This window comes from Amblyomma americanum, chromosome 9 (assembly GCF_052857255.1).
Source record: "Amblyomma americanum isolate KBUSLIRL-KWMA chromosome 9, ASM5285725v1, whole genome shotgun sequence".
Classification (NCBI taxonomy): Eukaryota; Metazoa; Arthropoda; class Arachnida; order Ixodida; family Ixodidae; genus Amblyomma; species Amblyomma americanum.
This window is the reverse complement of record NC_135505.1, coordinates 34,535,045-34,562,261: the sequence shown is the minus strand read 5'-3', so window position 1 is coordinate 34,562,261 and position 27,217 is coordinate 34,535,045. Positions and strand designations below refer to the sequence as shown.

General features: G+C 48.2%; 2 protein-coding genes across 3 annotated transcripts; both read left to right on the top strand.

Annotated features, from left to right (window-relative positions):
- Nucleotides 1-368: 368 nt before the first annotated feature.
- LOC144103285 (uncharacterized) lies at nucleotides 369-5,567 on the top strand. Its single transcript, XM_077636047.1, has 4 exons — nucleotides 369-550; nucleotides 1,692-2,116; nucleotides 3,919-4,344; nucleotides 5,313-5,567. Exons 1-4 carry the CDS (start codon nucleotides 448-450, stop codon nucleotides 5,565-5,567), a joined length of 1,209 nt encoding a protein of 402 aa, XP_077492173.1. The 5' UTR covers nucleotides 369-447.
- A 1,184-nt stretch (nucleotides 5,568-6,751) lies between these two features.
- On the top strand, nucleotides 6,752-18,772 carry LOC144104078 (uncharacterized). Of its 2 annotated transcripts, XM_077636872.1 has the most exons (5): nucleotides 6,752-6,883; nucleotides 7,806-8,514; nucleotides 10,176-10,445; nucleotides 13,690-13,847; nucleotides 17,748-18,772. In XM_077636872.1, exons 1-5 carry the CDS (start codon nucleotides 6,780-6,782, stop codon nucleotides 17,971-17,973), a joined length of 1,467 nt encoding a protein of 488 aa, XP_077492998.1. In that variant the 5' UTR covers nucleotides 6,752-6,779; the 3' UTR covers nucleotides 17,974-18,772. The 2 variants fall into 2 exon arrangements, with proteins under 2 accessions (XP_077492998.1, XP_077492999.1); XM_077636873.1 differs by lacking the exon at nucleotides 10,176-10,445.
- Nucleotides 18,773-27,217: the final 8,445 nt, after the last annotated feature.

The window sequence follows — 27,217 nt, the reverse complement described above, 5'->3', positions numbered from 1 at the left end:
GATAAAGTCCGTTATATCCGCGGTTAACACGCGACAGTTCGTTATATATGTGATGAAGCGTACTTAGGTTCAGGAAATTCGAGGTTAACACACCAAAGATTGTTATATTCGAGGTGGAATACTAAGGTTCGTTATATGCGAAGTTAACACATGAACGGCTGTTATATCCAAGGTGGCTAACTAAGGCTCTTTTATATTCGATGTAGTATGTCAACTTTGCATAGGTAGTATACTAAGATTATTCGTAGCCCGGTGTGGAGGTTTCCGCCTGCTACTGGATACTGACACACGGCAGCTTTGCACTGGCCCTTCAAATGCTAACGCATTAATAGATACCGAGGTCACTGCCACCCAGGACCCGCCACGGATTCAGGAAAAGCTGCGTCGACTACCACCTTGGCGAAGTCGACGACGCCATCACAACGTAGCTCGTCTTTGCATTCTGCAATGCCTGTGCACTCACCGCGGCATTCGTCCCACCGTTCCGTGAGCTCCGGTGTGTCTTCTAAGGCCCGCATCAGCGGCAGCAAGGAACACAGCGCGAAAGAAGGTATAGCATATGCAGCACTAACCTGCAACTCTCTGCAATACGTATCGAGTCACCGCCTGTTGGCTAATCCCAACAGACAGGTCGGAAAAATATTATCCGCGGTTTAACTATTGTGAACTTCGTTAAAGATCGAAAGCTCTGGTGTATCGGGCAACTAGACGCGGCTTGGCGTCGGTAACTATGAGCGCGTTCCGGACAACTGTTAGCACTAGAGCTCTTCGTAGCGACCGCTTCTTCATTTACGTCCATGTTGCGCCGCCGTCTGTGGCGAGAGCAGCCTCGGTAGGCGCCGTTTGAACGCGCTGATTGGTGTCATGGTACGTCACGTGACTTGCATTGCGTTATACCGTGTATGACGTCACCCGTTCAGCCATTGCTATTCTTGCATTTCGCTAAATTTTTTTCATGGTCAAGCTGAGGATCACGTCACATGTTTAGCATCTGTAGTTATCCGTTGCTATAGCAACACACATATCGACTGATTAATTATCGTAATTAACCGGTCTAGTTAATGTCACTTAATTATGATGTTTCCTTTTTCTAATGACATATTACATGTGGACGTTCGTATGCTTACTACTAATTATGCTAATTACTGTACTATGTCGTTGTCATTGTGAACCATATAACTATAACATGCCTATAGACTATCTTTGTCTAGCAATCCAGCGGAGCTACGCCGCGCCGACGCGCGGAGCTCGGCAAACCGATCACGTGTTTCAATAGTCGGATACAACCTAAAAAAACAAACAGCACTAGCGAACACTGGGCCGCGGTCCGCAGCGTCTTGTATTGCTCCGCTATAGCCAATCACAACAGTAAACGAAATCAGCTTTTTAATCTTCGACTTTATTAAACGAGTCATTTATCAGAATTCTAGAGCTTATAATTTTTTATTGTTATTGGCTTCTTGTTTAGGCAACAAGAGAAGTTTTAACGACGGACTTTTTTTTCGTGGAAGAATTCTGTGCGGCGGGCCTGAATGTGGGCGGAGCTTCACTGCAAAGTTGTATCAGACCACACACGCAGATTCGGTTGCTAGGGGCACTGTTGCTAACCACCAGCGACACACAGCGAAGCATTGTTTTGGACTAGCCTAGAAGAGCTTTCGCTCTGAAACATTAAAGTCGTTGTCATCCAGGTCATGCAACGGAACCCGGAAAAGACACGTCGACTCACATCTTGGGAAAATCGACGACGCCTTCTCACCGCAGCTCCTCCTCGCACTCTGCGCTGCCCGGCCGCTCAAGGCGCAACCCAAGCCGGCGCTCATTGGCCACCGCTGCGTATTCAAGGGCGCACATGCACAGTAGTGGTGAGCACGCCGCGACTGGTGTTGAGGGGAACAGGCCGGAAGAGAACCACCTGGCTAACTTCGAGATGGACGGAAAGGATCAACGGCGTTCCTCTTCTGGTACACCCGCAAAACCATCGGACACGAGCAAGCCAGCGGCAACAGCAGCGTCGCCCACTTCGACGGTGTCCGCATCCGTCACTTCTCCGGAGTCCAGGAAGACTCCCAGCGCCGAAAAGAAGACCACTAGCAACTTGGGGCTCACCCCTCTGGTAAGAAAACCGGTCTCTCTCGGTGCACTACTTCGCCGCGATTTTGGGAAACACCTACTAGAAGCTGAGAAATTTCGAGTTATTGTGCCTACTTTCAGGTTTTCGAACGAACAAGAAAAAGGACGAAATGATTAAGTGAAAAAACAACAGCAGCGGCAGCAACAACAACAACAACAACAACAACAACAACAACAACAACAACAACAACAACAACAACAACAACAACAACAACAACAAGAACAAGAACAACAACAACAACAACACTAATACCAACAATACTAACAATAATCTTTATTTACAATCGCATTTAGATGGGAGGGCGGCGGAAAAAAGCTGCTCGCAGGCAGCTTGACCAGCCCACAGCTCCTGCTTTTATTTTTATTTTTGCGGAAGCAACACAAAAAGACATCATAAATGTACACAAGTTGGCACAGTAGATAAAATTAACGTTCGGTATAATAATCAGGTCTCAATCATAAAAGAAATTCCAGTTACAATACAAACCATACAATCAGATAAACCACAGAATAACACTGTATCCAAAATTATGCACTATACATAGGGCGGAGATTCTGGTAAAAACGAATAAAATAAATCAATAGCACTTAGGTTGCGTCAAGCACTTTCCGGTTCCTCCGTAACAAAGTCCTTTGATTGATCAAGGGAGGTCACGTGACTTTGACATGATCCCAACATGCCCTGATGGGCCGTCCAGATTGGTCGATAGAGGCACGTGACTTTGTGACGTCATCAGAACCTGCTCACCGTGGCAGGTGTGCCTTCATAATGGGGAAGTAAGACAACCCCAGAAAATGGATCAAGGTAGTTTAGTGGGGATTAGTGGGTCGGTTAGTGCAGGTACATAAGATAGTCAGTTGTAAGCTGCTCGAACAGGCAGAGGCATTACTGAGCCGACCGGTCTCGAGAAAGAAAAACGCAAGCGATGGCTCACGCATATCATATAAGAGCAATTGGACCGGTTCCGGCAGGAGTTGCGGCGGGAAAATTGCAAGAACATTAGCACTCATTGCAGACTCCATAACATACAATTTAAAAGACTATTGTATTTTCTTAAGCATGTGGGTAAGTGTTATCCTACTAGTATTATAATTTCCATAAAACCTAAGTTGTCTTTTCCTCAAGCATGGACAACCTGGACAAATGCTGTCGTAGTTCTCAGCATTCAGAAACACAAATGATGAGATTTTGAATCTGCTCAATCTCCGTCAGACTAGCTGGTCTGAGCTAGGGAACCATTTATAAGCCATCTTAGAGCAAGTAGAAAGCTAGTTCGTCACTGTTAACATGTTCGCGCAGTATACTACACTGTGTGGTTTCCTTGAAATTACGTGGGAAATACTGTTAACACCTTGTTCTGTATTGGCGGTCATCAGATGGCGCTAGTTGGTGCTGCGTAATCGTCCGCTTCAAAGTGGAAGCTGCTTCAATGTATTCACACATGCAGTAGATCCGAAGAAGTAATAGAATATATTTTCTTTTAATGTATAGTACGGTCCATCTAGACGTCGAGGCAAGCACTGTCATTGCCCAGGGACCTTAGGACATTGGCGTAAGGAGGGCGATGTGAGTGCATACGCTGTAGCAACGGCTTCATGAGCACTTGGCTTGCTAAGGCTGTCCCCCGTGACGTCATTACGTCACGCTCTCTGCCTACTTTTTTTCCCCTCCTTGCACTCCGCCAACCTAACAACCTAAACCATCCTTTCCAATCTCGTGCATCCTACAACAAAGATTGGCTTTGTTGATCATGACCTCCCTTCTCTTGTGCAGAACTGACTCAGGCGAGCTGGATCAGCGAGAAGTTGAAGAAAGGAAAACCCAAGAAGTTGCCACGTTCAAGGCAGGCGGAATGCATAGTTCTCGCCACGGTGCTCCTGGTCTTGGCCGTCGCTGTGGCTGTGGCGGTGTACTACCGCTACTCTCCACTGTCGGGTGGCCAGCGCTTCGGAGCCGACGACCACGGGGTCTGCGCCTCGGCCGATTGCAAGCTGCACGCTTCGTTCTTCCGGAGAAGACTCGACACCCGAATCGACCCGTGCGCAGACTTGGACGCCTATGTCTGCTCACTGTGGTCGCCCGCCAGTGGATTAGCTCGTGACCTCGTCGAAGAGATGGCGCTGTCCTGGACGCTAAAGGCAGCGCGGTTCCTGACGAAGGAGACGAGCGGTGGCCGTTATGACGCCAATGGCTCCTTTGCGCATGACCAGGTGAGTCATCCCTTACAAACTTTCTTTAGGCAGTCTCTAGACTGTCTGAAGACGTTTGTCTCTAAAGTCTATAGACTTTATATAAACAAACCCTGTAGACTACGTTACAGACAATACAAATCATATAGAAAGTTTATAGACTGTCCACAGACGCTTGTCTGTAAGTCAATAGACTTTCTATGGACAGACCTTATAGACTACTCTATAGAAAATACAAATCCCATAGACAGCCTGTAGACAACCAATACATTTAAGGCCATACACTTTTATTAGACTTTTGTCTACAGGAAGTCTACAGGCGAAGACAAGACGAAGAAAAGTCTCAGACGAAGACCAGTCGTTTTGTTGAAATGTTGGCAAGCACCCCGATGCTTTCCCTTCTTTGTGCACTTTGTGATTAATTATCAACAAAAGCATTTTTAAACGGGAAAGACTTTGTGAGCGCAATTTTTTCCATATATAGTACGATTTAACTATAAGAATTAACATATCCGCAGATCTGTCGTCGGCAGGCTTGCATTTTTTCGCTGTTAACTTTTTTGCTGTCCCATTGGTTTACTTCGTTCGTCTTAACTACTGGGTGCGAGCGATGGACACGAAAGACGCGGGTTCAATCCCGACCGCGGCGGTCGAATTTCGACGCAGGCGAAATTCTACATGTACTGTGCGATATCGGTGCACGTCAAAAAATCCTAGGTGGCCAAAATTTATGGAGCCTTTCACTCCGGCGTCCCTTAAAGCCTGAGTCGCTTTGGAACGTTAACCCCACACAAACCGTGCCAAACAATACAAAATAAACATTTCGCTGCATATCGAAAGACCGGAGCATTACCTTCAATATTTCTACACCACTATCGTACATTTTTCCATATTTCGAAGTTTTTGTCCGAGAATGTTGGACATGGTCAACGTACTGACGTGTTGAGTGAAGCGCGAGTTTGCGTCTTCTTTCTCCTCTTCGTCGCCAGGAGGAGGCTGTGAGCACCGGTCGCAGAGCCGCGGCTGCGTTTGTCCAAAAGTGCATAGCGCAGAAGGACGACGACGCAGACAGCCTGCGCATGGTGCGCCACTTCGCGGCGTCCATCGGCATCCCGTGGCCTTACGACGAGTCGGCGACGAGGCACAGCGCGCACCCATTCGCTGTGCTAGGCAAGCTGGACGTCCTTTGGGGACTCGAGCTCTGGTCTCAGGCAAGCGAACTTCCTAAGCGGCTCTTCCACTAGACTCTTTTTCAAGCGAAAAGCTTCATTACGCCAGGTTAAGCAGACTTCGGGTAGGCAGAGCAGCGACTTTGAACGTCCTTCAGCCCAACCAAGGATAGCCGTGTATGACCAATGTGGTACAGTTATAGTGTCTAACTCCTGACCCTGACCTTTATCCATCATCTTCAGTTGACTCTTGACATTGGGTGCACTTTGGGTTGACGTTTGACATTAAGAACATTCGATGGGGTGATGTGAAGCCACGCGGTGTGTAACCATGTGTGCAGAAGCTTTTCGCTGAATTGCAGGGTTAGCCAAGGCAATCCACTGCCAATTTTTTTGAACACCTTGCAGCCTTTCTGAGGAGCCTAAGAAAATTAGAATACTACGAGAAAATTTCCTCACAGCGAATGAATTCGAGCGCAAAAAGCTTAGGCAGCAAAAAGAGAAAAAAATGCAGCGCAATTGCTCCCCTGCTGAGTTTTACGCCTAAGAATTAACATGCACTAAACCAAAGTAATGTTCCACAGTTTATAGTAAGGAAACCACAGCTCACAATTGGCAGCGAGGCACCGGAAGTAGCAAGGAAATACGTGTACTTAGGGCAGGTAGTGACCGCTGATCCGGATCACGAGAGGAAAATAACTGCAAGGATAATTGCGAGGTGATATGGATCATGAATGCCAGTTTACCAGTATCTTTCATGAGAAAAGTGTACAACAACTGTATCTTGCCGGTACTCACCTACGGGGCAGAAACGTGGAGGCTAACGAAAAGGGTTCAGGTCTAGATAAGATCAACGCAGCGAGCTATTTAAAGAAAAATGCTAGGTGTGACGTAAAGAGACCGGAAGCGTACAGGGCGGGTGAGGGAACAAACGCGGGTCAATGACATCGTAGTCGAAGTAAAGAGGAATAAATGGGCTTGGGCAGGGCACGTAATGCAAGAACAAGATAACCGCTGGTCCTTGAAGGTAACGGAGTGGATACGAAGAGAAGGCAAGCCTAGCAGCGGGCGGCAGAAGGTTAGGTGGACGGATGAGATTTAGAAGTTTGCGGGCATATAGGGTGGGCGCAGCTTGCAAAGGACAGGGTTAATTGGAGAGACATCGGAGAGACCTTTGCCCTGCGGTGGGTATAATCAGGCTGATGATGATGATGATGAGAGTTTGTCTCGGTCTCTATGCTGCAGACGGTCGTGTTGAAGAACAATGGCAGGAAGGCTAACCCGCCGATGCTGGTGATTCGCAAGACGGGAATGGCTGCCGCCTGGCTGGACTTTGTGGACCTCCTCGACAAGAACGGAGGTCGGCGGGCATACTACAAGGAGATTCAAAGGTACGTTGCACCATTGTTGCCTGGGATACCCAACAATTCTGGACAAAGACGTTTTTGAACGTGAAAAAGTTTTTGAGTGCAGTTTTTTCATATCTTATGAAATTTCACTTTAACAATCAGTATATCCGCAGATCTCGCTTCGGTAGGCTTGAATGTCTTCGCTATTAACGCTTTCGCTATCGTCAAAAGCGTTCGCCGTTGGTTTTCTATGGCAGACTGGACTGCACGATGCGATCGATGGAAACACTATAAAACAAAGATTTTGCTACACATTAGAAGAATGAACCATTATCTTCAATATGTTTATGCCAGTACCTTACAGTTTTCCAATATTCAAAATTTTATTTGAGAATGTTGGACATGAATAAGGCAGTAATCACTCATTGGAACGCATCCCTTGTAGTTAATCTAGTCATCATTGTCATCATCAGCCTGACTACGCCCACTGCAGGGCAAAGGCCTCTACCTCTACCCATGTCTCACCATTAACCCTGTTCTTTGCCCGCTGCGCCCACCCTATCCCCGAAAACGTTTTAATTTCATCCGCCCACTTAATTGTTTGTCGCCCTCTGCTACCGTTGTCTTCTCTTGGAATCCACTCCGTTACCCTTAAGGACCAGCAGTTATCTTGCCTTCGCATTACATGTCCTGCCCAAGTTCATTTCTTCCTCTTGATTTCGGCTTGGATGTCAGTAATTCGCGTTTGTTCCCTCGCCATAGTTAATCTAGTATCTCAAGTCTACACCACTTCGTCGGACTCCCTTAAATACACTGGATTAGCCGAAGGCTTCTTGTGAGAAAAGGTACTAATAGCGGAGGTGCTATGAAAAAAATTGGTGTGGTTTTAACGTAATTAAAACGAGTAGACGTGCGAAGGCGCCACAGGATTATAGGGTATGATAAATATACAAATACCGTGCAGGCTCTACGGGTTACCAGTGTCGAGCGAAGCGACCATGACCGCACACCTCGTCCTGGAACGGGCGGTCTTGACCACTCTTGCGGCCAGCGTCAACGAGACCGGCCGCGAAGCCGTCTACACCACGGTCGCTCGTCTGGAGTCCCTCTTCAGCAACCTGAACGGCTACCCGCTTTCCAGAACCATACTGTCCGTCTTCAAATCCTCGGGAATCGTCGCGCAAAGCGGCGTCTACATCACCGACCGCCACTTCCTGGCCGCCACGGACTGGCTGCTGGGCAACTACAGCAGGCGACAGCTCCTGGAGCACATCGCCTGGTGGTTCGCCCAGATATGTGTGGTGATGGCATCGCGCAAGGCGAGGATGCTGGTCATGAGCAGCGAGGACGGCTCGCAGATGCTGAAGACGTCTCGATGCCTCGAAACGGCCGCAGCCTGGTTCGGCCCGGCGCTGTACTACATGAGCGACGCGGAGGATTTCGCGGCAGAGCGAAGAGAAGGCGTGGACAGGTTCCTCCGAGGTCTGACCGCGCAGACGCAAAGGGCACTGGCGGCGACCACGTGGGTAGACGAGCATACGAGGCGCGTCATGGAACAAAGGCTTCGCGACCTCAGAGTAGTGGCCTGGATGGAGCAGCTGGAGAGCAGCGGTGGCCCGCCACAAGATCAGTGTTGGGGATCGTTCTCCAACTACTGGTACGATCCCAAAAAGGTATGGCCATATCTGTTGCAAATACTGAGATTGACCCAAGTGATGAGAACGCGGAAGAAAAGGAAAACGATGCTCATTGTTTAGCGTTCTTAAAGAAAAGGGCGCGAAATGTTCACGCTGGCCCACAGATGGAACCGTACCAATGCGTCCAGAAGAATGCCATTTGTGAATAAAGATAACAGACGATCTACGGGGGCGCAGAATCACGAAGGGGCGGCGTATTTGATTCCTTGCGGTCTTCGTTCATATATGTAGCGTCGTTTTCTTTGAAGATTCATTAATAACAAAGACAGCGAGCTGCTGTGTTACTACACTTGGCATTCGTTGTCTGTTCCATGCTACATATGCTCTACAAAATCATCATCACCATCATCTGCCTCACTGCAGGGAAAACGCCTTTACCATGTCTTTCCAAATAACCCTGTCTATTGCCAGCGGCGCCCACCCTATCCCCGCAAACTTCTTAATTCATCTGCCCAACTAACTTTCTGCCGCTACCTGCTACGCTTGCCTTCTCTTGGAGTACACTCCGTTCCCCTTAAGGGCCAGCGGTTATGTTGCCTTGGAATTACGTGTCCAGCACAAGCCCATTTCTTCCTCTTGATATCAACTAGGATGTCATTAACCCGCGTTTGTTTCCTCACGCACTCTGCCCGCTTCCGGTCCCTTAATGTTACACCTATCCCTTTTCTGTCCATAGCTCTCTGCGTTGTCCTTAACTTGAGCTCAGCGCTTTTCGTTAGCCTCCAAGTTTCTGCCCTTTGGGTACTCAGATTATCAGTGAGGTACAGATGTACTTTACAATCTCTCCATTACTACTAAGCTCGCGTCTACAGGAGAACTTGCATGTTCAACATTCTGGCAAAAAATCCTGAACTTTGGATATAGTAAGATACTCTTGTGGAAATACCGAAGGCAATGTTACATTTCTTTTGACGTGTACGAAATCTATCTTTTGATCTGTTTCCATCCATTACATCGAACAGTTATGACATCCATAGAAAACAAATGGGGAAAGCTTTTGACGTTTGCGAGAACGTCAATAGAAAAAAAAACGCTAGATTGACGTTGGGTGGTCTGCGTACTGTTACAGTGAAATAGTATACACTATATGACAAAAATTGCGTTCGTCGACGGGTTAATAATAATAATACTAATTGGTTTTTGGTGGAAAGGAAATGGCGCAGTATCTGTCTCATATATCGTTGGACACCTGAACCGCGCCGTAAGGGAAGGGATAAAGGAGGGAGTGAAAGAAGAGAGGAACAAACAGGTCCGTAGTGGAGGGCTCCGGAATAATTTCGACCACCTGGGGATCTTTAACGTGCACTGACATCGCACAGCTCACGGGCGCCTTAGCGTTTCTCCTCCATAAAGACGCATCCGCCGCTTTCGGGTTCGAACCCGGGAACTCCGGATCAGTAGTCGAGCGCCCTAACCACTGAGCCACCGCATCGGGCAACGGGTTCCCGCTCAAATTTAGTTTTTCATTGAATTGTTGTTTATGATCATGGACGGCAGCGGCTCAAAGTTAATGAAGATTATCCTGATAATCTCCGATTTCTCCTATAACCTGGTCTAATGGCAGTGGAGTGAGGAGAACTGGGTATTCCAATGTGCGAGGCATTACACGGCTTGCGCGCGACGAAACTCTGGAGCAGGAATTCCTGGAGAACTGGATCGCGGCAGCCGGGCACCGACTGCGGGAGAAGGGCGCGGCTGGGCTCCTGCGTGAAGAGAAGTACTGGCTTGCCTCGCCGTACCAAGGAGTGCTGTACGCATACCTGACGAACCTGGTGAAGGTCTCCCATGCTGCTCTCTCAGGGCCTCTGTTCTACGCCCAGAAGGAGGCGGGGGTGCTTCGTGCCGCCAGCTTCGGAGGCCTGGCCACAGCCTTCCTCGACGCAGCGCTCAGGATGTTCGACCTTCGTGTGAGTAAGCGCGCGTTTAGCGAAGAGGTTCTACAAGTTAAATCGGCTCTGAAAGGGGCTCTAATAAACTTATGGTATGCCTGGGATATAAAAGCACGCCCATTCTCGAGTATTGTCTAGGAAGGATTTTTTAATGCGCTTTGTAAACACAGTTATCTGTGGTCATAATAATAATAATAATTGGTTTTTGGGGAAAGGAAATGACACAGTATCTGTCACACATATCGGCGGACACCTGAACCGTGCCGTAAGGGAAGAGGTATAGGAGGGAGTGAATAATAATTGGTTTTAGGGAAAGGAAATGGCGCAGTATCTGTCTCATATATCGTTGGACACCTGAACCGCGCCCTAAGGGAAGGGATAAAGGAGGGAGTGAGAGAAGGAAGAAAGAGGTGCCATAGTGGAGGGCTCCGGAATAATTTCGACTACCTGGGGATCTTTAACGTGCACTTACATCGCAAAGAGCACGGGCGCCTCAGCGTATTGCCTCGATAAAAACGCAGCCGCCGCGGTCGGGTTCGAACCTGGGAACTCCGGATCAGTAGCCAAGCGCCCTAACCACTGAGCCACCGCGGCGGGTGTGAAAGAAGAAAGGAAGAAAGAGGTGCCGTAGTGGAGGTCTCCGGAATAATTTTGACCACCTGGGGATTTTTAGTCGTTTTTATTTAATTGGTTTTTGGTGAAAGGAAATGGCGCAGTATCTGTCTCATATATCGTTGGACACCTGAACCGCGCCGTAAGGGAAGGGATAAGGGAGGGAGTGAAAGAAGAAAGGAAGAAGGAGCTGCCGTAGTGGAGAGCTCCGGAATAATTTCGACCACCTATGGATCTTCAACGTGCACTGACATCGCACAACACACGGGCGCCTTAGCGTTTTTCCTCCATAAAAACGGAGCCGCCGCGGTCGGGTTTGAACCCGGGAACTCCGGATCAGTAGTCGAGCGCCCTATCCACTGAGCCACCGCGGCGGTCAAAATTTGAATTTCAGCGTCTTCGTGCCTTTCCTTTTCCTCTGGTCACATTTTCCACGCTGGAAGGTCGGCGCTCCTCCGCCGGCGCCACCTTTGGAGGAAAGCTTCCTGACCCGCCGGAGCTACGCGGCTTATTGGCCGCGGCCATGGTGGCTGCCTGACGCTTGACAGAATCTAACGAATAGCCAGTTCTCAACATGTATGCGTAGATGCGAGCGACGGAGGAGGGTGCCAGCATGAAAATGTCGCCGGGGAAGGCTCGCCAACTTTCGCTCGTGATTGTGGGTCCTCTGCTGCGTGTAGAAGTGTATTATTTGGCTCAGGTGTTCATGACACAATGTAATGATTGAGCGAGTTGATGCCCCTTCTCGGAATGTGTTTCCGAACCTTTTTAAGCCGCGAGGCTATGGCCATAACTCTTGGAACGGGCATTAGCATATACCGGGAACCCTTGCTGAATTTAACCAAGATGTTGAAGAACACTGAGTAACATAGACGGGCGCAACCACTTGAGTACTGTATTTCCTGTACTTAATGCACTGAAAGTCCTTAATGTAATTCTAAAGCCAGCCGATACTTCATGCAGTGTTTTGCTATAAGGTGTTTTGCATATGTGGCCATAAAGCCTGCTGGCAGTTTTTCAACATCTTGGTGGACCACAACATGGCTGCCATCTGCCGTAGGCTTTGGATAAGAAACATAAGCGAAATTAGGGATGGGGGTTTTAGTTCCGACGCACAAAATAATCTAAAAATAACGGGCATTCCATATAAATATAAGCAAGATTTAAAACAGACTGAGTAATGTTCAAAGTCGGACGGCCTGGTCAACAGGATATTATCGTTTTAAATGTTAATGATTGCTATATTTTAATAACGCACCTTTCAGAACTCTAGTTTAGGCCGCCGCAATGGCTCAGTGGTTATGCTCCTCGGCTGCTGACCCGAAAGACACGGGTTCGATTGTGGCGGTCGAACTTCGATGTAGGCGAAATTCTAGAGGTCCATGTACTGTGAGATGTCAGTGCACGTTAAAGAACCCCAGGTGGTAGAAATTTCCGGACACCTTCACTACGGCGTCCCTCATAGCCCGAGTTGCTTTGGGATGCTAAAGCCCCCATAAACCATGAACCATGAAACACTAGTCTAAGTTTTAAAGTGTGAATTAGGAAGTCGTAGATTGCCTTCAAGAACAACCAGCTGGAATGTTAGCGCCAGGGTACCATTTATGTAGATTTATTTTACCAGTCTGAAATAAAGCCTGCAAAAAAAAACTACCGCGTAACAGTGGTGCTATTTCACCTTCTCAAGCCGCATCTCCAAGAACAAAATTAGATTTTCATTGGGACGCTCTTCTGGGTGGGGCTTCGCCTGTGATTTGTACTTGCTATTGAGATATGCACCAGCAGCTGTCAGTGAGTTGTAGGTTTCGCATTTCGCGGGCTTATTTAAAGGCCGCTAAATAAAACTGTAGGAATGGTACTCTGGGCAAAACATTCCATCAAGTTGTTTCGCAGGACAATCTTCAAATCCTTGACTGACACTTTGTGCAGGTAGTATGTTCAAGGCTAGATATTTATTCTTTGATAAATAATTAAATAATAAAAATATTTGCTGTAAATGAGATCAAGCGGCTGTTGACCAAGCGACCAGGCGAAGCTGATCTGTTCGCTCCTCCGCGGGCTCGCAACCAAGGCGCGGCTTACGTGGCAGTATTTATTTTATTTTTTCACCCTCAAGGTCAGGGACGACGCAGGATTCTTGGATGGCTATGACCCCGTGAAGTAGCGCTTTCACACCAAAAGCATGTTTTCCGAACTAAATTATGAATTCCTTCATGAATTTATTTTTGGGTAAACGAATTTTCCAGACTTCTCATTAAGTCTAAAGGAAGCTGCCCTGAACTTATAGATAATCATAACTGGTTTTTGGTGAAAGGAAATGGCACAGTATCTGTCTCACATTTTGGCGGACACCTGAACCACGCCGTAAGAGATGGGAAATATCTGTCTCACATCTCGGCGGACACCTGAACCGCGCCTTAAGGGAAGTGATAAAGGAGGGAGTGAAAGAAGAAAGGAAAAAGGAGGTGCCGTGAATTTATAGATAAAGTTCGATTCTGGGATGGTTACTTCTAGGTTACAGAATTCGCGGTCAGGAAATTGTGGTCCCGAATTCAGCAACCTCAACTTACCCTTCCAAACTTTCATGTCCCTGCGGCATTAAAATACGGTGCGTTTCCCGCAATAACTATAGCGCATTTGGTACACGCAGGGAATCCGATTAGAAGGAGGCCAGCCCAGGTCTTGGATGAGTCCATTCGCCGAGCAGCAGCTTTACAAGAGGCTCAGGTGCAGCAGTGTCAACGGCGAAAACCTGCTCCAGGTGGCGAGCCTGCGCGTCGCCTGGGACGCCTATAAGAACGACTCAGGGTAGGGCGCCGTAGACTTGGCTGAGGCGTTCATAACCTAATACGCATAGTCTGTAAGGCCTTGCCTAGGCAGAGCCTTCACGTGTCGGGCTAGCCTATTAGACATATTTTATGAATAGTCTTCACATGTTAGGCATCTGTTAGTAATCGCAAAGGCCTACTTTTCACCTGTTAGGCATCTGTTAGGCATCTGTTAGGCATCGTTAAGGCCTTGTCTTTACCTGTTGGGCATCGTTAAAGGGGTCATGACATAGTCGTTCTTCATATTGCATTTTCGTGCTTCAGTAACTAATACAAGAGCTTATGATTCTGTTTCAGAAATTTGGCTGCCCTGCACGTGCTCTATGTTCCAAAAAATGCGATCGAAATCGAGAACGGGGAACTCCGTTAGGTAGTTAAACGCAGTGACCGAACGCTCCGCGAGTTCTACCTTGAACGATTAATAACTGGACGAGCAACTCCAGTTGTAACCAACACAGTGCTGTGCGCGTGTGTGATTTAATTCCTCTAAAATGAACTAATCACGCACACAACCTGGACACATTTCTTATTCTGTAAATAGTTTGTACATATTCTCCCCCTATCCTCTCTTCCTGTCCTCTCACCTCTTTCATTTCATTTCCCCATTCTGTCTGCTATCCTTTATTTCCGCTGCCCCAGCTCAGGTGCTTCAGTATCGATGGCAGATGCCGGCGCTAGCATAAATCTTTTCCTTCCTTTTTACTATTATTTATATAAAACCACTACCACCACTACCACCTCCCACCGGCAGTGACCGCCATATTGAATGCTGCCGTGACGTCACCAGGGTATACACGGAGCAACGTCGTCTGCTTGCTCTCGTTGCTGCAATGTGCGCAGCGAGGTATCTTGTTCCCTGCACTTCAGCGGGCGATCGAAGTAGCAGTCTTCTCCCATATATGAGTGACTGGTGCCGCTAAAGCGTTAATAATAGTAACGCAGTTATTATTCTGTATAGGTATAGGGTTCGGTTACACTAGGCCGATAGGACGGCGATCGGTTGGCTGGTCGGTGTGCAAATGCCATCGCAGACGCACTGGTCTGTCAAGCTAGACCGACGACGACGCCGGCACGACCAACGACCCCGTATCGCAGTAGTGTAAATAGTGAGCTTCGTGGGAACTGGCAGAGTGTGGTGGGGGACTAGTTGGTATGACATTCTATAAACTTAAGGCTTTTAATTGGTCCTGATCATGCTAGCCACGGCGACATACGCGATGTACGTGCACCAGCGAAGATGTGCTTTTATTCGGTGCCCGCGCATAGAACCTATCGCCGAGGCAATTGAGCGACACGGGCAGAACACGCCGCAGGACGGCGCCTCTCGTCCCTCGTCGCCTGGGCTTGTGCGGCCGAGCGAAAGCTTGACGGCGGGTGGATAGACGGCCCGAAAAACTGCGCTTGGGTACCTTATCCGTATCGAAAAAAGCGAAACAAGCGGCTGCACTTCACATCTTCACACTGTCTTACTAATCAGTGGGGAACTCTTGCCAGATGCATGAGTTTCGGCCGACGGGAACCGCCGGCCCCTTTCGTGACGAGGCCTAGCGAGTACGCAGGATTCGTGTGTGCGATTTCGGCGATTGCGGAGAGCGAATTCGCAAGTTTTAGCGCCTTAAAATAGCTGTAGAGCGTAATTTTGGCCACAGTGCCCTCAAAGCGAAGACTGCCTATACATCGCAGGGCGCGACTACAATAAGGGGGAAGTGCCGATATGTGACCCGGTCTGCACAGCTTGTGCTGAAGGAAGCCGGCAGCAGCCGTCGGCGTCGACTGTGGACAAAGAATCTGGTTGATTTCATTCATTAATTCAAGTAGTTTCCGAACGTATTTTTAGCTAGAGCTCATTAAAATCACTTATGACATAAGAGAAAGCAGATACAATGAGCGGGAAGTGCCGGTCCTACTCGAAGCGTTTCTCAAGCAGGCGATATAGCATCAGCGGCACTTATTGCAGTGTTATAATAGTGTGTAAAGGAGTAACACTACAATTTATGAGCAATACTACGTAATATTTAAGATAAGGAGAGCCCACCTTGCGTTTTATGCCAAGCAAACGACCAGTACTCTTTGCGCACAGCTATGGGAACAACCCCAGCGCGGGGCTGCAGTTGTCGTGATCGTCGCATTCCTAGGCCACAATGGGCACGCAGAGTAAACGCTAAATGATTTACTATTAATTTCAAGCAGTCATTTAGCCGGCAGCGACTATTCTTCGGTGCGGGCAGTGAAAGCATTCGAATCGCGTAGGGTTTTGCAAGCGGCTAGCTTGGTTCCTGCAAAAGGGTTCTACGAGCCGAAGGGAATGTATGTTTGACTTACAAATGCACACTTGTAGCGGGGAAGTCGCCTCATTCGGCACTTTTCTCTGCTCCTTTCGTGCCTCAAGGTTACTCTAGTGCCACCTTGTGATAATTTAAGTTTAATTATCTAGCCGATGAATAGCGGACAAGAAATTGGTTGCCAGCTATAAAACGCCGCCGCTTTCACGGCGCACATCGGCGAAGGCATGCACGGCACGTGCCGCTTTTTACATACGGGAACACTTGACTGCTCAAAAGAAACCACACTGGTAACATAAAAATAGCATGTTTATGAGAGAAAAAAATTAAGCAGGGGTCCATCGATTTCTGTTTCCTCAACAATCAGAAAAGGGGTGCCACGAGCAAGTCCACTTTTTTAAGGATCACTCAGGTCACGTACTAAGCTGACGACGGGGGGTGAGTATGCCTATCAGACGTCAGCGGTCAGATGTTGCCAGAGCAGCAAGTAGTTCGCAGAAGAAACGGAAAAAAATTCGTTTTAAAATATTTACCGCATAGAATCAACTGAAACTTGGGGGAATTTTAATTTAACAAGTTGAGAATTAAATGTGATAAGCAGGGTATGCGTAAAAATAGGCTCTCATGGCCCATTTAAGGCCTAGTTTTCACCGGTTAGGCATCGTAAAAGCCTAGTCTTCACCTGTTAGGCATTGTTAAGGCGTAGTCTTCATCTGTTAGGCATCGTTAAGGTGTCTTCATCTGTCCGGCATCTGTTTGACATCGTTAAGGCGTAGACTTCACCTGTTAGGCATCTGTTAGGCACAGTTAAGGCGTAGCCTTCACCTGTTCGCCATTTGCTACGCACAGTTCAGCCATTTCAGGCGGGGTCATGAGCTTTGCGCCCTTCCCTTGGCACGTGCAGTTTTCGAAGGAACACTAAAAAAAAGGAAAAATACGTTCGCCCACGTTTAGTTAGTACGAACGTCCTATCGCGAACAGGTGGATTTCACTGAAAATAGAAATTTTGTTAGTTCACAAAGTATGTAATCTATGAAATACAGGTATCATGGCTACCTACAGGTTTTGAAAACTGCATGGCATTGATTTTTTTGGTGATGGTCTCTGAGGCTAGTCTACATAGTCCTTCACTCAACCATCACTGGTTCTTTTTCGTTATGTAGAGCCTCCGTCAAAAGTATACAGCCCAAGAGGTTTGCTTATAAGCTGTTTAGCGGGGCTCTCTTGAACATCTAGCAATACAAAGCTTGGGAGGATTGAGGACTCGAAGCCATTTATCATTCTCGGGATTACAGTCGTTGAGTATGCATAATCATGCGCCCTGAAGTCCTCGCAAGCAAACCCCTTGGGCTGTATACTTGTGACGGGGGCTGTACGTTACAAACTTGCATAGAAATGCAGGACAGAAACGTTCCAGTTTCAACTCCACCTTTAAAAGCAATAAATTCGAATTTTGTTGCCAAAGGAAAGTCAACCGTTCCAAAAAAAGTTCATAACATTGTTTATGGGAACTGTATTTGTGTGCAGTTACCACGTTTCTTTAAAACGACCGGAACCACCAATGTTGGTTATTTACTTCGACTCACGCGTTCCTGCAGTGACTTGACGTCGGGCGAACAGCTGGGCATATTGGACTGGTCGGGCCGGCTTCAGCTCTACACGCCTGACCAGATTTTCTTCCTCACGTACTGCCTCCGGTTCTGCAACACAGGCATCAACTGCGGCGCTGCAGTGCGCAGTCTCCCCTACTTCGGGACGGCCTTCGGCTGCGGCAAGCGCCTCACTGACGAAGACGAGAAGAACCAGTGCCGCTTCTTCCCATAGTTTCGTTTTAGCTGTTCAACTGCTTATGGAGCCCAGAGCTAACTCATTATCTGACATAATTTATACATCAATGAAGTGTGGGCCACAAACTTACCGACAATGAACATATAGATGCCTCCGAACGACATGCTTCGTGCGTAATGACCTTGATATTTGTGCTTGGCACATAGTTGTTCTAAGTTGGCGCTGGACGTCGATATGAAGCGTGAACGGCGAGCGCAAAAGCTCGGCATTCTTCCCCTTTTACTTTTTAGTCACAACCACCATGCATTTCCTGTGTGATTTCTGAACGTTTAACAGTTTTAAGGAAGGCTTGTGTCAGCAGAGCGCTATTTTCATAGAAACGCATCAGTTACGAACGGTGGTGGCAGCTTCACTGCTTGCAGGAAATTTGCAGCCAAAAGTTTTGTTTCGGAAAAGTTTAGTTGCTTTATGTTCTCGAGTTTTGTTCTCTGATTTATTTGCCTGGAATTTTGTACGTGCAAGCAGTAAAATGTTCTCGGCAATATATGTTTCGCGGGACTGAAAAGGGGTAATATATAAATTTGGTGTGGAGTAGTGCTCACACTTTGCTTGCACCGAGTTGCAAAATGAATGGTGTCATATGCTGTGTAAACTTTGCGCCGCCGATAATATATAACAGCACTAAAGGTGCAACCTGAGAGTTTATTGCTGGGTTTTGCCTAATTTTCTCAAATGTATAATAAACCACTGTTGAAAGGCTATCTGTTTCACAAAACAGGAAAATACTTTACGAGGAGGCAAGCTTTTTGTTTTCACTTGTCTACAGTGTGTAAATAAAGACTGCAACATTGTAAATACCTAACGTGTTGTGAATTATCGCGCAGTCTACTAGAAACCTCCGCACACTGAAAAATCCGCATCAAACGCCAGATGAGAGTATTTCCAGTTTTGCCCAAGAGGCACCATACTTGCGTAAATCTGGAGAAAAGTAACAAAAACTGGCTGTGGCTGAACTCAGCCCAGCCAGGATATACAGAGCGAGAGCTCTGGTAAGCATGTTGAGACACTGTTTAGCTTTGGTTCACCTTTATTGTTTGAAAACTTCAGCGAGAGCAAATCACGTGGTGCATGACGTGCCACAAATGCAAGAGCGAGCGTCCAGAGCGGCGTTTGGCGCAGCGGCGGACGTGACTGCCAAGTGCAAGAGAGAATCACTTGACACATCACGTGCCACAGCTGGCGAGGAGCAGCGGCCGAGCAGCAGCCGCGAAGCTGTGGCAACGAAGGGAAAGATGAAGATAGAGGCAGCTGCCACGCGCGACCGTGCACATGCGGCGCGCCTGCTGTTAGAGGTCAAATCTAAGAGCCAGATGACCTTCAGACTGTGTATGGCAGGAGTAAAGATTTTCAATCTAAAAATAGCAGAGGTTTAGTGCTGGTTGATTTTAGCGATACGAGTGAAAGCCATGGTTTGACGCTGGAGTCGGTCCGGCGCGCGCCTCATCCATAGAAAGACAGAGCGCCAGCGAAGCAGCGGTTATACCCCCGCTAGTCACCTGGTCAGCAGCGGCGAGGCTCCGAGCGAGCGCAGCTGCGGCGCCTCTCAACAGAGAGTCACGTGGTATCAATTTACTTGCCACACGTCTGCTCCGTCGGCTAAAAGTCAAGCGCGTTCCTCTTGGCTTGCAGCCGCGGTAGGGTTCGAGCCCGGGCACTCCGGCTCAGCAGCACCAACAGCGGCTGACTGCTCTTGTTCGGAGCTGGTTTTCGCTCAGTTGTTCGTGTTCAGGAGTGCTTAGCCGATGTAATTTTTGACCGTCTTAGTATACGCGTGTGTGCCTTAAATTACAGCTGCTCTTCATCATAATTTGGCTGCTGCCAGTAACATGTCTAGAACAAGAAAAATCCAATGCGCGCTTTTGTCAAGAAAAATAAAACGCAATCAGCTTCCCTGGCCCGCTAGGATCGCTGTCGATCGCGGCGCCTCTACAGTGATTGCGGCGCGTCTGCACGGCGAGCTTGGTCGCGCCTTTTTTTCGTTTCAAGCGACTATCTCTGCTGTTTGCTGCTCGTTATTGCGGCAGCACGCACATGACAGCGCTTACCCGACGTCGCAGTGCGGGAATTTCGCTTGCCGGATGACGCTCGCTGCGGTTCTGGCCGCACGGTTCGTAGGTGCTCGTCGTGTGGCAGCTTAGCTACAGGCGACGGAGCAGCGCTACGCGTTACGTTTTCACTCCGTGGCTTACGGCTTTGCCGTTCGTCGTCGGACGACAAGGCGAAGTCGGTCAGCTTCGCTTCGATGATGAGCCCTCGTGCTCCAGTGTTGCGTAGAGGCGTGCTACCTGCTGCTTCGGATGACTGGCACGAGCGTGGTTTATTTTGTGCCTCTGTGCGGGTGTGTGTCCTGGTCAAGCGTGCCCTTGTGTGAAATGCGTGCTGCCGACCATCTTTTGTATTTAGACGACACACCCTCCCTGAGTGATGTCTAGAAGTTTGCCCAAGATGCCCAGGCCGCAAGGTGCACCCAGACCCGTGCCTACGAGGCTTCTGCTCAAGGGACACCGGCACACCCTGGCGATCGTCTTATGGCGAGTAAGCGTAAAGATGCATAAGTAAAAAATATTAAGGCTTTGTGGTGGGAGGGGGTATACCTTCTGCATAAGACGCATTTCCCGGATTCTCAGCTTTGCCGAAAGCAGCGGTTAATAGACGTCGTTTCGTGTAGAAATATAAGCGCACCGTGTGTGCCTATAGAGAATTACACAGAATTCCGGAGAGCGATAACGTTTGTAGCATACTAAGTTAAATAAAAAGGACGAAAAAAAAGCAGAAAAAGTTTTTTCCAAAAGGGGCCGAGCTCTTCGTTGCGGCGTGATTAATTTGTGGACTTGTGTGCAGAAGAGGATTCGTGAGTAGCTTTCGGAAATGGAAGTTACCAGCACAAGTGTGTTCCCGTATTCTCAATGAATGCTTTAAGCTTTATATTCAGGGAAAGAAAAACCGTCTTTTTGTGGTAATTCAGCACGAAATCACTCGCTGGAGAGGGGAGCAGGAAGGAGGAGAGTATAATGCAAGCATTTGCTTTTATAGCCACACAAGTTACCATGCGTCGTGGTGGCACGCGGAGACCTCTTGAGCTCAAATACAGGATTCGCGCCTGCTGTTATCAAGCTTACCATCATTGCCCTCACAACATGGTTGAAGTGTAGGATTAACGTGAAAAAAAAAAACCAGCGAGAAAATACGCACGACCAGAGGAAGACGCACACAGACTGTCGCCGGCGACAGTCTGTGTGCGTCTTCCTCTGGTCTTGCGTCTTTTCTCGCTGGCGTTTTTTTTTCACGTCAACATGTACCAACTCGCCCAACAATTCACGCTTCTGAAGTGTCGTATGCGCGGGTAACGGATGGTTATTATATCTCGTCGGACTCGGCTATCGGAAGTGATTCAGTCCCGTGCCTACTATGGGCGATACGGACGGTTATCGGAAATGCGATCGTCAAGCTACTCACAAGAAATGAAACGATGACCGTGCGGAGACAACCGTCTTTACTGCTGGCAATTCCGAGCACGCCGCCAGTTCTCGATGCACGACCCTTGCGCTGTGCTCTTGTCTTCGCAGAAGCTGTCCACTCGAGACGTGTTTGAACTTTTGCTGATGCATCGTTTTCTAGTTTTTTTTTCATTATACCGGGAGGGGGGGGGGGGGGGGGGTCGCGCTCGTCGCGAATATTTACGGGGTGAAGCAGCGTTTCAGTCGTGTGTTTTCTCACCGCCTATCTGCCTATTCTCAATTTTTTTTTCTCTGTGCTCGTTCCGTTTCCACTTTGGCTACCAGGAAGAAAAGAAAGCCGGGCTGCATAGCAGTTTAATTAACGAGGGCACGGCTGATACGTAGTGTAAGAGGCCCTCAACAAAGGAGTTAAAAATATCATCCTTCATGGCCTTCATTCAGAACCTTCTATTTTTAAGCTTTTTCTTCCGTGTTTTTGTTGAACACCCGACACCCCTTTTCACGCGGTTGCCTTTAATCATTACTGATTAGTAACGTTGTTTTTGCTTTGGTCGTGCTTCTTCGTTTTTGGAGCGAAAGCTCAACCACTCGAGGTTCAGCTCAATTTCGCCTGGCTTTGCGTGTTCGACCTTGAAGCCTCACCAAGGTAAACCAAGCACGCACCCCCAAGACTGCAGTGTATGTTTGTGTTTCGCTGCCCATAGCCGTGATATCCTGTATCGTATGGTCACAGATAATGACCAGCAACCACGTTACCACTGACCAGTAGGCACGTGCCCTTTGACCTTGACCTTTAGAGCTTCGATTCGCGTCGCCTGATGTGACTTCGAGCGACGGCGTAGCAATGACGTCACTCCATTCTTCGCTATAAATGCCGTCGGCTTTTCTTTCGCTCGTATGCTAAGTTCAGCCGTGTTGAACCTCAGCAATTTTTTTTTCAGGTGGTGTAGCGTAGTTAGCTCCTCTGTACCGTTTTGTTTTTGTTCCTCTGTATGGCCAGGTTAAAAAAAATTGCTCGATGAATTGCTCCCCATGCCTCGCTTATGGTATTTTGTTTGCTAATCAGATGTACTGCGTCGGTAGTGATTCTAAAATGTATTGATAGGTCGTTGTAGTTTTTGATGGATCTTTGATACGGATTGTCTTTCGCACATAAAGGCAGGCTACGTGCGGTATAAACTCAGTTGCAAGTGAAGTTGATCCTGTCGTTTGTCTGTCTTTTCTGTCCCCTTTGGTTGCGCCGTTTTCTTGTTGTCACCTTGAACCTGCTAGCCAAAACCATAGTTTTACTTTATCTCACTAATACAGATTTTCGACTTCTTTAGAACATATTTTTGTTGACTTGTTTTACTTGTATTTTAAATTTATACCCGCATGAGCACGCCGGTGCACTGATGCAGTGTGCTGAGGGACAAATGAGTTGAAATATTAGCGCTGCTGCTGTCTTAGGTTCACGCGTTGCTCGGACTTTTATCGTTCATAGGTCTGCTCGGCTTTTCTTTATCATAAGCATCGTCTCTGAGGCAGTTCGTGATTAAATTTTTTGATTCATTCGCTTTAAAGAGGGTCACTCCAATTCGCTAGATAAGCCTGATGGCATCTGTCCTCTTTCTTTTTACATTGCACCTGCCACACCTGCTATATCTCCATGCCGAATTTTTAAGAAATGAATAAATGAAACGAATAGCAAGTGCATACCTCGTCCTCGCTGCTCTAAGAGAAACAAATATGGGCAAGGTATATTGCGACGCATTTGTTACTGTTTCTGAGAGCGAAAGATCTTCGCGTCATTGCGTACAGACCTGTAAGGAACACAGGAAATAATTGACTTTCGGTGGAGTTGAGATTACCTTCGCATGGCTATGAATGACTAATTATGTCTTTGTCGTAGCGTAATTAGGCATAACATGTAAACGTCTATTCTTGTGAATATCATTGTTTTGCCAGTAGTGGGGCAGAATTGATTGGTACAGCATTTATAGATCTTCTTGTCGAAGGAAGAGTTTTTATTTCTAATCTTGTGGCTTCTTCTTATGCCCTTATACAGAAACCTTGTCGAACTCAGCCGTAGTGCGGCATTTAGTTCATAGTTAACTGATTGGTGCCTCTTGGTATGTGTCTCGTAGAAGCTTCGTATTAGAAAAAAATTATTTCGGTCATGTTTTCTAGAGGAACTTGAGCTGTATAAAGTACTGCTACGTCCATAACGTCACGGCCGAGACGTTCTAGCAGGTCCCACAGGCCGAGGAAACGTGGCCAGCGGAAAGCAATACAGGGGCCTCAAGACAAGGCCCAACGGGCGAACACGCTTCGACTTCCTTTTCCCTGCTTAATTTTTCTTTCCTTTCGGGGGACTTCAGCAAGCCCATAACTCTTTCCCCTTCGCAGGCGATGCCCCCTGGGTGAGTCAGGCATCGGCGCAAGGGTGACTGAGTTTCTGCCGCACGACATGAGTGAGTTCAGTGCGGGCTGAACATCGGCCATGCACTTCTGATGACGCATGCCATCCGATAGGTGAGGTCGTTGACTACCTCCAAGATAACATAGGGACGAATATAGTCCACAAGCATTTTATGGCTTCAGTCAAGCTTCCTGACTGGACGCCCAAGCCAGACCAGCTCTCCAGGGGCGTAGTTCACTTGGCGATAGGGGTCGTCGCAGTGGGCTTTGGGCGCTCTTGTGAGGAGAGAATTCTCGGGTGGGCTATCCGGAGGACTTCTTGGTCTTAGCAAACATGCTCAGCAACGGCAGGATCTACAACGGGAGGTTGGTGTCGGGCGTGCATCGAAAAGAGCGGACACACAGGAGGAAGAACTGGCTGTAGCCTTTTGTTTCGTGTCTAGCGTTGTTGTACGCGTATGCCATAAAAGGTAGGACAGAGTCCCGGTCCTTGCCGCCAGAGGCGATGTACGTAGAAAGTATGCCTATCAGTGTCCGGCTGGTTGGCTTTGTTAAACCATTAGTTTGTGGATCATTGGGGGTAGAATGTCTAAATTGTGATGTGCACAAACGAAAGAGTTCTTTGACGATATTGTCGCCGAGAAACGGTTGACGTAAGCAGGGCTCGTTTACTTGGGTTACTTATACGCGCAAGACGGTGTTGGGACGCGCAAGGCAGCAGGCAGCACGACAAATGAAGATGACAAAGCATCTAGCCTCGAAATGGCTCAAGGCTTGCCAACTGCCAGGAAATGCAGTTTAGCCGCGGTATGGCGCCACTAGAGGAGTTAGTAGTGTGGCAGCATCGATGGCGAAGTGGCGGCTTCGGTCGCTGATCAAAACTCGCGGGGCCCATAACACAGGATAACGGATGACAGTAGAAAGACGAAGACCTGACATGGAGCAGCCGAGGAGAGAGCATATGTCTCATAGTAACGAGGGTTCTAATCAGTACAGAAGATGATCCGGAGGTCGTATGCATGATACATGAGAGACGGACCCAGGACGTCTACCTTCTCAAAACGACATCTTGGAAGCGTCACACATACCCGCCGCGGTGGCTCAGTGGTTAGGGCGCTCGACTACTGATCCGGAGTTCCCGGGTCCGAACCCGACCGCGGCGGCTGCGTTTTTATGGAGGAAAAACGCTAAGGCGCCCGTGTGCTGTGCGATCTCAGTGCACGTTAAAGATCCCCAGGTGGTCGAAATTATTCCGGAGGCCTCCACTACGGCACCTCCTTCTTCCTTTCCTCTTTCACTTCCTCCCTTATCCCTTCCCTTACGGCGCGGTTCATGTGTCCAACGATATATGAGACAGATACTGCGCCATTTCCTTTCCTCAAAAAACCAATTATTATTATTATTAAGCGTCACAGTAGGAAGTAGACCAGGAACAGTGCCGTGAGGCGTTTGTGACTCGCACACTGGCTACAGCAAGCCTCGTACTTTGTCTCATTACGCATCCGCAGCCAGCAAAAACGTTCTTGGGTTCGGTAGAGTGTGTCCGTGCAGATCCCAGGCGTCCCGAAGTGGGGTCGCGTGCATGATACGCGAAACAGAGGAACGCTGGCTTTCAGGCAACATCGTTAAAAAGCGGAGACTGGTGAGAGAACAGACCTTGTTGTACACAAAAAAACAATGTCGTACATAGAATGTACTAGAAGCCGTAGGGGCCTGTGCAGCTGTAAAGAATAACTTGAGGCACTGTTCTTTCTCGACGGCAAGTGTAGCTGGGGGTGGCATAAAGTTAGGTGGGCGGATGATAGTTTGCTTTATTGCCTCAGGAAGCATGTGGAGAATAAGCTGGGTAATTGACAACACTGAGCTTGATTCTCCTGGCATGTGGGAAGAGTGAATTTCGCAGGAAAAGACAGCCCAGAGGGAAGGATACTTGTCTTTAATGCAGCTATAGTCTACGCTGCGATGAACGTGATGGCTGTTATATACACGGGCTGTCTACACGTTTAACGTTCATTAATTCGACTGTAGGCAGCAGTGTGCTTTGAGATGTCACTGCAAGTTAAATATACATGTGGTCGAAATTACACCGCAGCCATGCACTGTGGCACCTCTTTCTGTTCTACACGCCAAATGCGCAAGCACCAACCAGGAGTGATGTACGTAGACGCAGCCTGCTGTGCAATGAGGAATCACGTGTCTGAAATTCGCGCGGTGATTGAGCCACCAAAATCTCCGAAACCGCGGAGGAAGCGGCCATTGCCAACACAGACGCTGACGTAATCAACAGCGACTCCAATACTCGATCATTACAGGTGTCAACGGAAACGCTACCCAGCCCCACATAAAGGGCCTATCAAAGAAGAAGCGGTAGACCGGCGCAAACTACAATCCGGTACCTACCCGCACCTGCACAAACTACACAAGACTCTCCCTACACAATGTGTAGATAAATGTCTGTGGTGCCAGGGTAAACCTGTACTAGAGCCATTGCTCTAATGCAGACTTACGAGCCTAGAATAGAAAACCCGAGTGTGACGCAGTGGGAGCACTTGCTGGCCAGCCAGGACGAGGAAGCGCAAGGATTTCTCGTACGCCGAGCCACGATGGCAGCATTCAATCGCGGCATCCTGAACCAAGGATCGACCACGGTGCCCTGTGACCTGTAATTTGGTAAAGAGCACTTTAAATTTGTCGAAAATAAAGTTTTTTCCATCCACCCATCCATCCAAATTGACAATACGGAACTCTGCCAGGGGCCGCGTCTCATCCACCTCATCCAGCATTCTAGTAGGATTCAATTGGACACCCATACTAGGGAGATGGACCTGAACTGGCACCCGGCCCATTCGAACAATCTTGGGAACGAAGCTGCCCACAATCATGCTCGTGGTTTCGTCGGCTGAGCAGTGGGTATTTCGCACTCTGGTGTGGCGAACGAGAGTGTGACTTTTACGTGACAGTACGACCGCCACGTGTTGCTAGCATGCCGCCATCGCACACGCCGCTCACCAACAATCATGAAATAATCTGGCACACACTCCATGACTACTATCATGCCTGCCCGCAGGTATATGAAACACAAAGGCGCTGTAAATATTGGCTATCACTATAAAAATAACAGCGGAGGGGCATCCTTCTCGGTCGCGACAGCGCCAAGATTCTCTGACAGCCAGTCAGAAAAAAAGACTTATTTACAAAAAAGGAGGTCAATTGAGGACGATGCACTTCTGCAGATGGTGACGCCGTGTCGCGGCAGCCGCGAGCACCATATGAATCTCTCGCAGAGCGTTACCGTAATTTCGTCACGAGAAAGCATTAAAGGGCTCTGGCATTGCTAACGCTGTCATTTGCGAGACGACCAC

Coding starts and splice junctions, on each gene's coding strand:
- LOC144103285 (XM_077636047.1), top strand. CDS start 448: ATGCCTGTGCACTCACCGCGGCATTCGTCCCACCGTTCCGTGAGCTCC. Junction 551..1,691: donor GGAACACAGCGCGAAAGAAG/GTATAGCATATG, acceptor GTTGTCATCCAG/GTCATGCAACGGAACCCGGA. Junction 2,117..3,918: donor ACTTGGGGCTCACCCCTCTG/GTAAGAAAACCG, acceptor GAACTGACTCAG/GCGAGCTGGATCAGCGAGAA.
- LOC144104078 (XM_077636872.1), top strand. CDS start 6,780: ATGCTGGTGATTCGCAAGACGGGAATGGCTGCCGCCTGGCTGGACTTT. Junction 6,884..7,805: donor TACTACAAGGAGATTCAAAG/GTACGTTGCACC, acceptor AATACCGTGCAG/GCTCTACGGGTTACCAGTGT. Junction 8,515..10,175: donor ACTGGTACGATCCCAAAAAG/GTATGGCCATAT, acceptor ACTCTGGAGCAG/GAATTCCTGGAGAACTGGAT.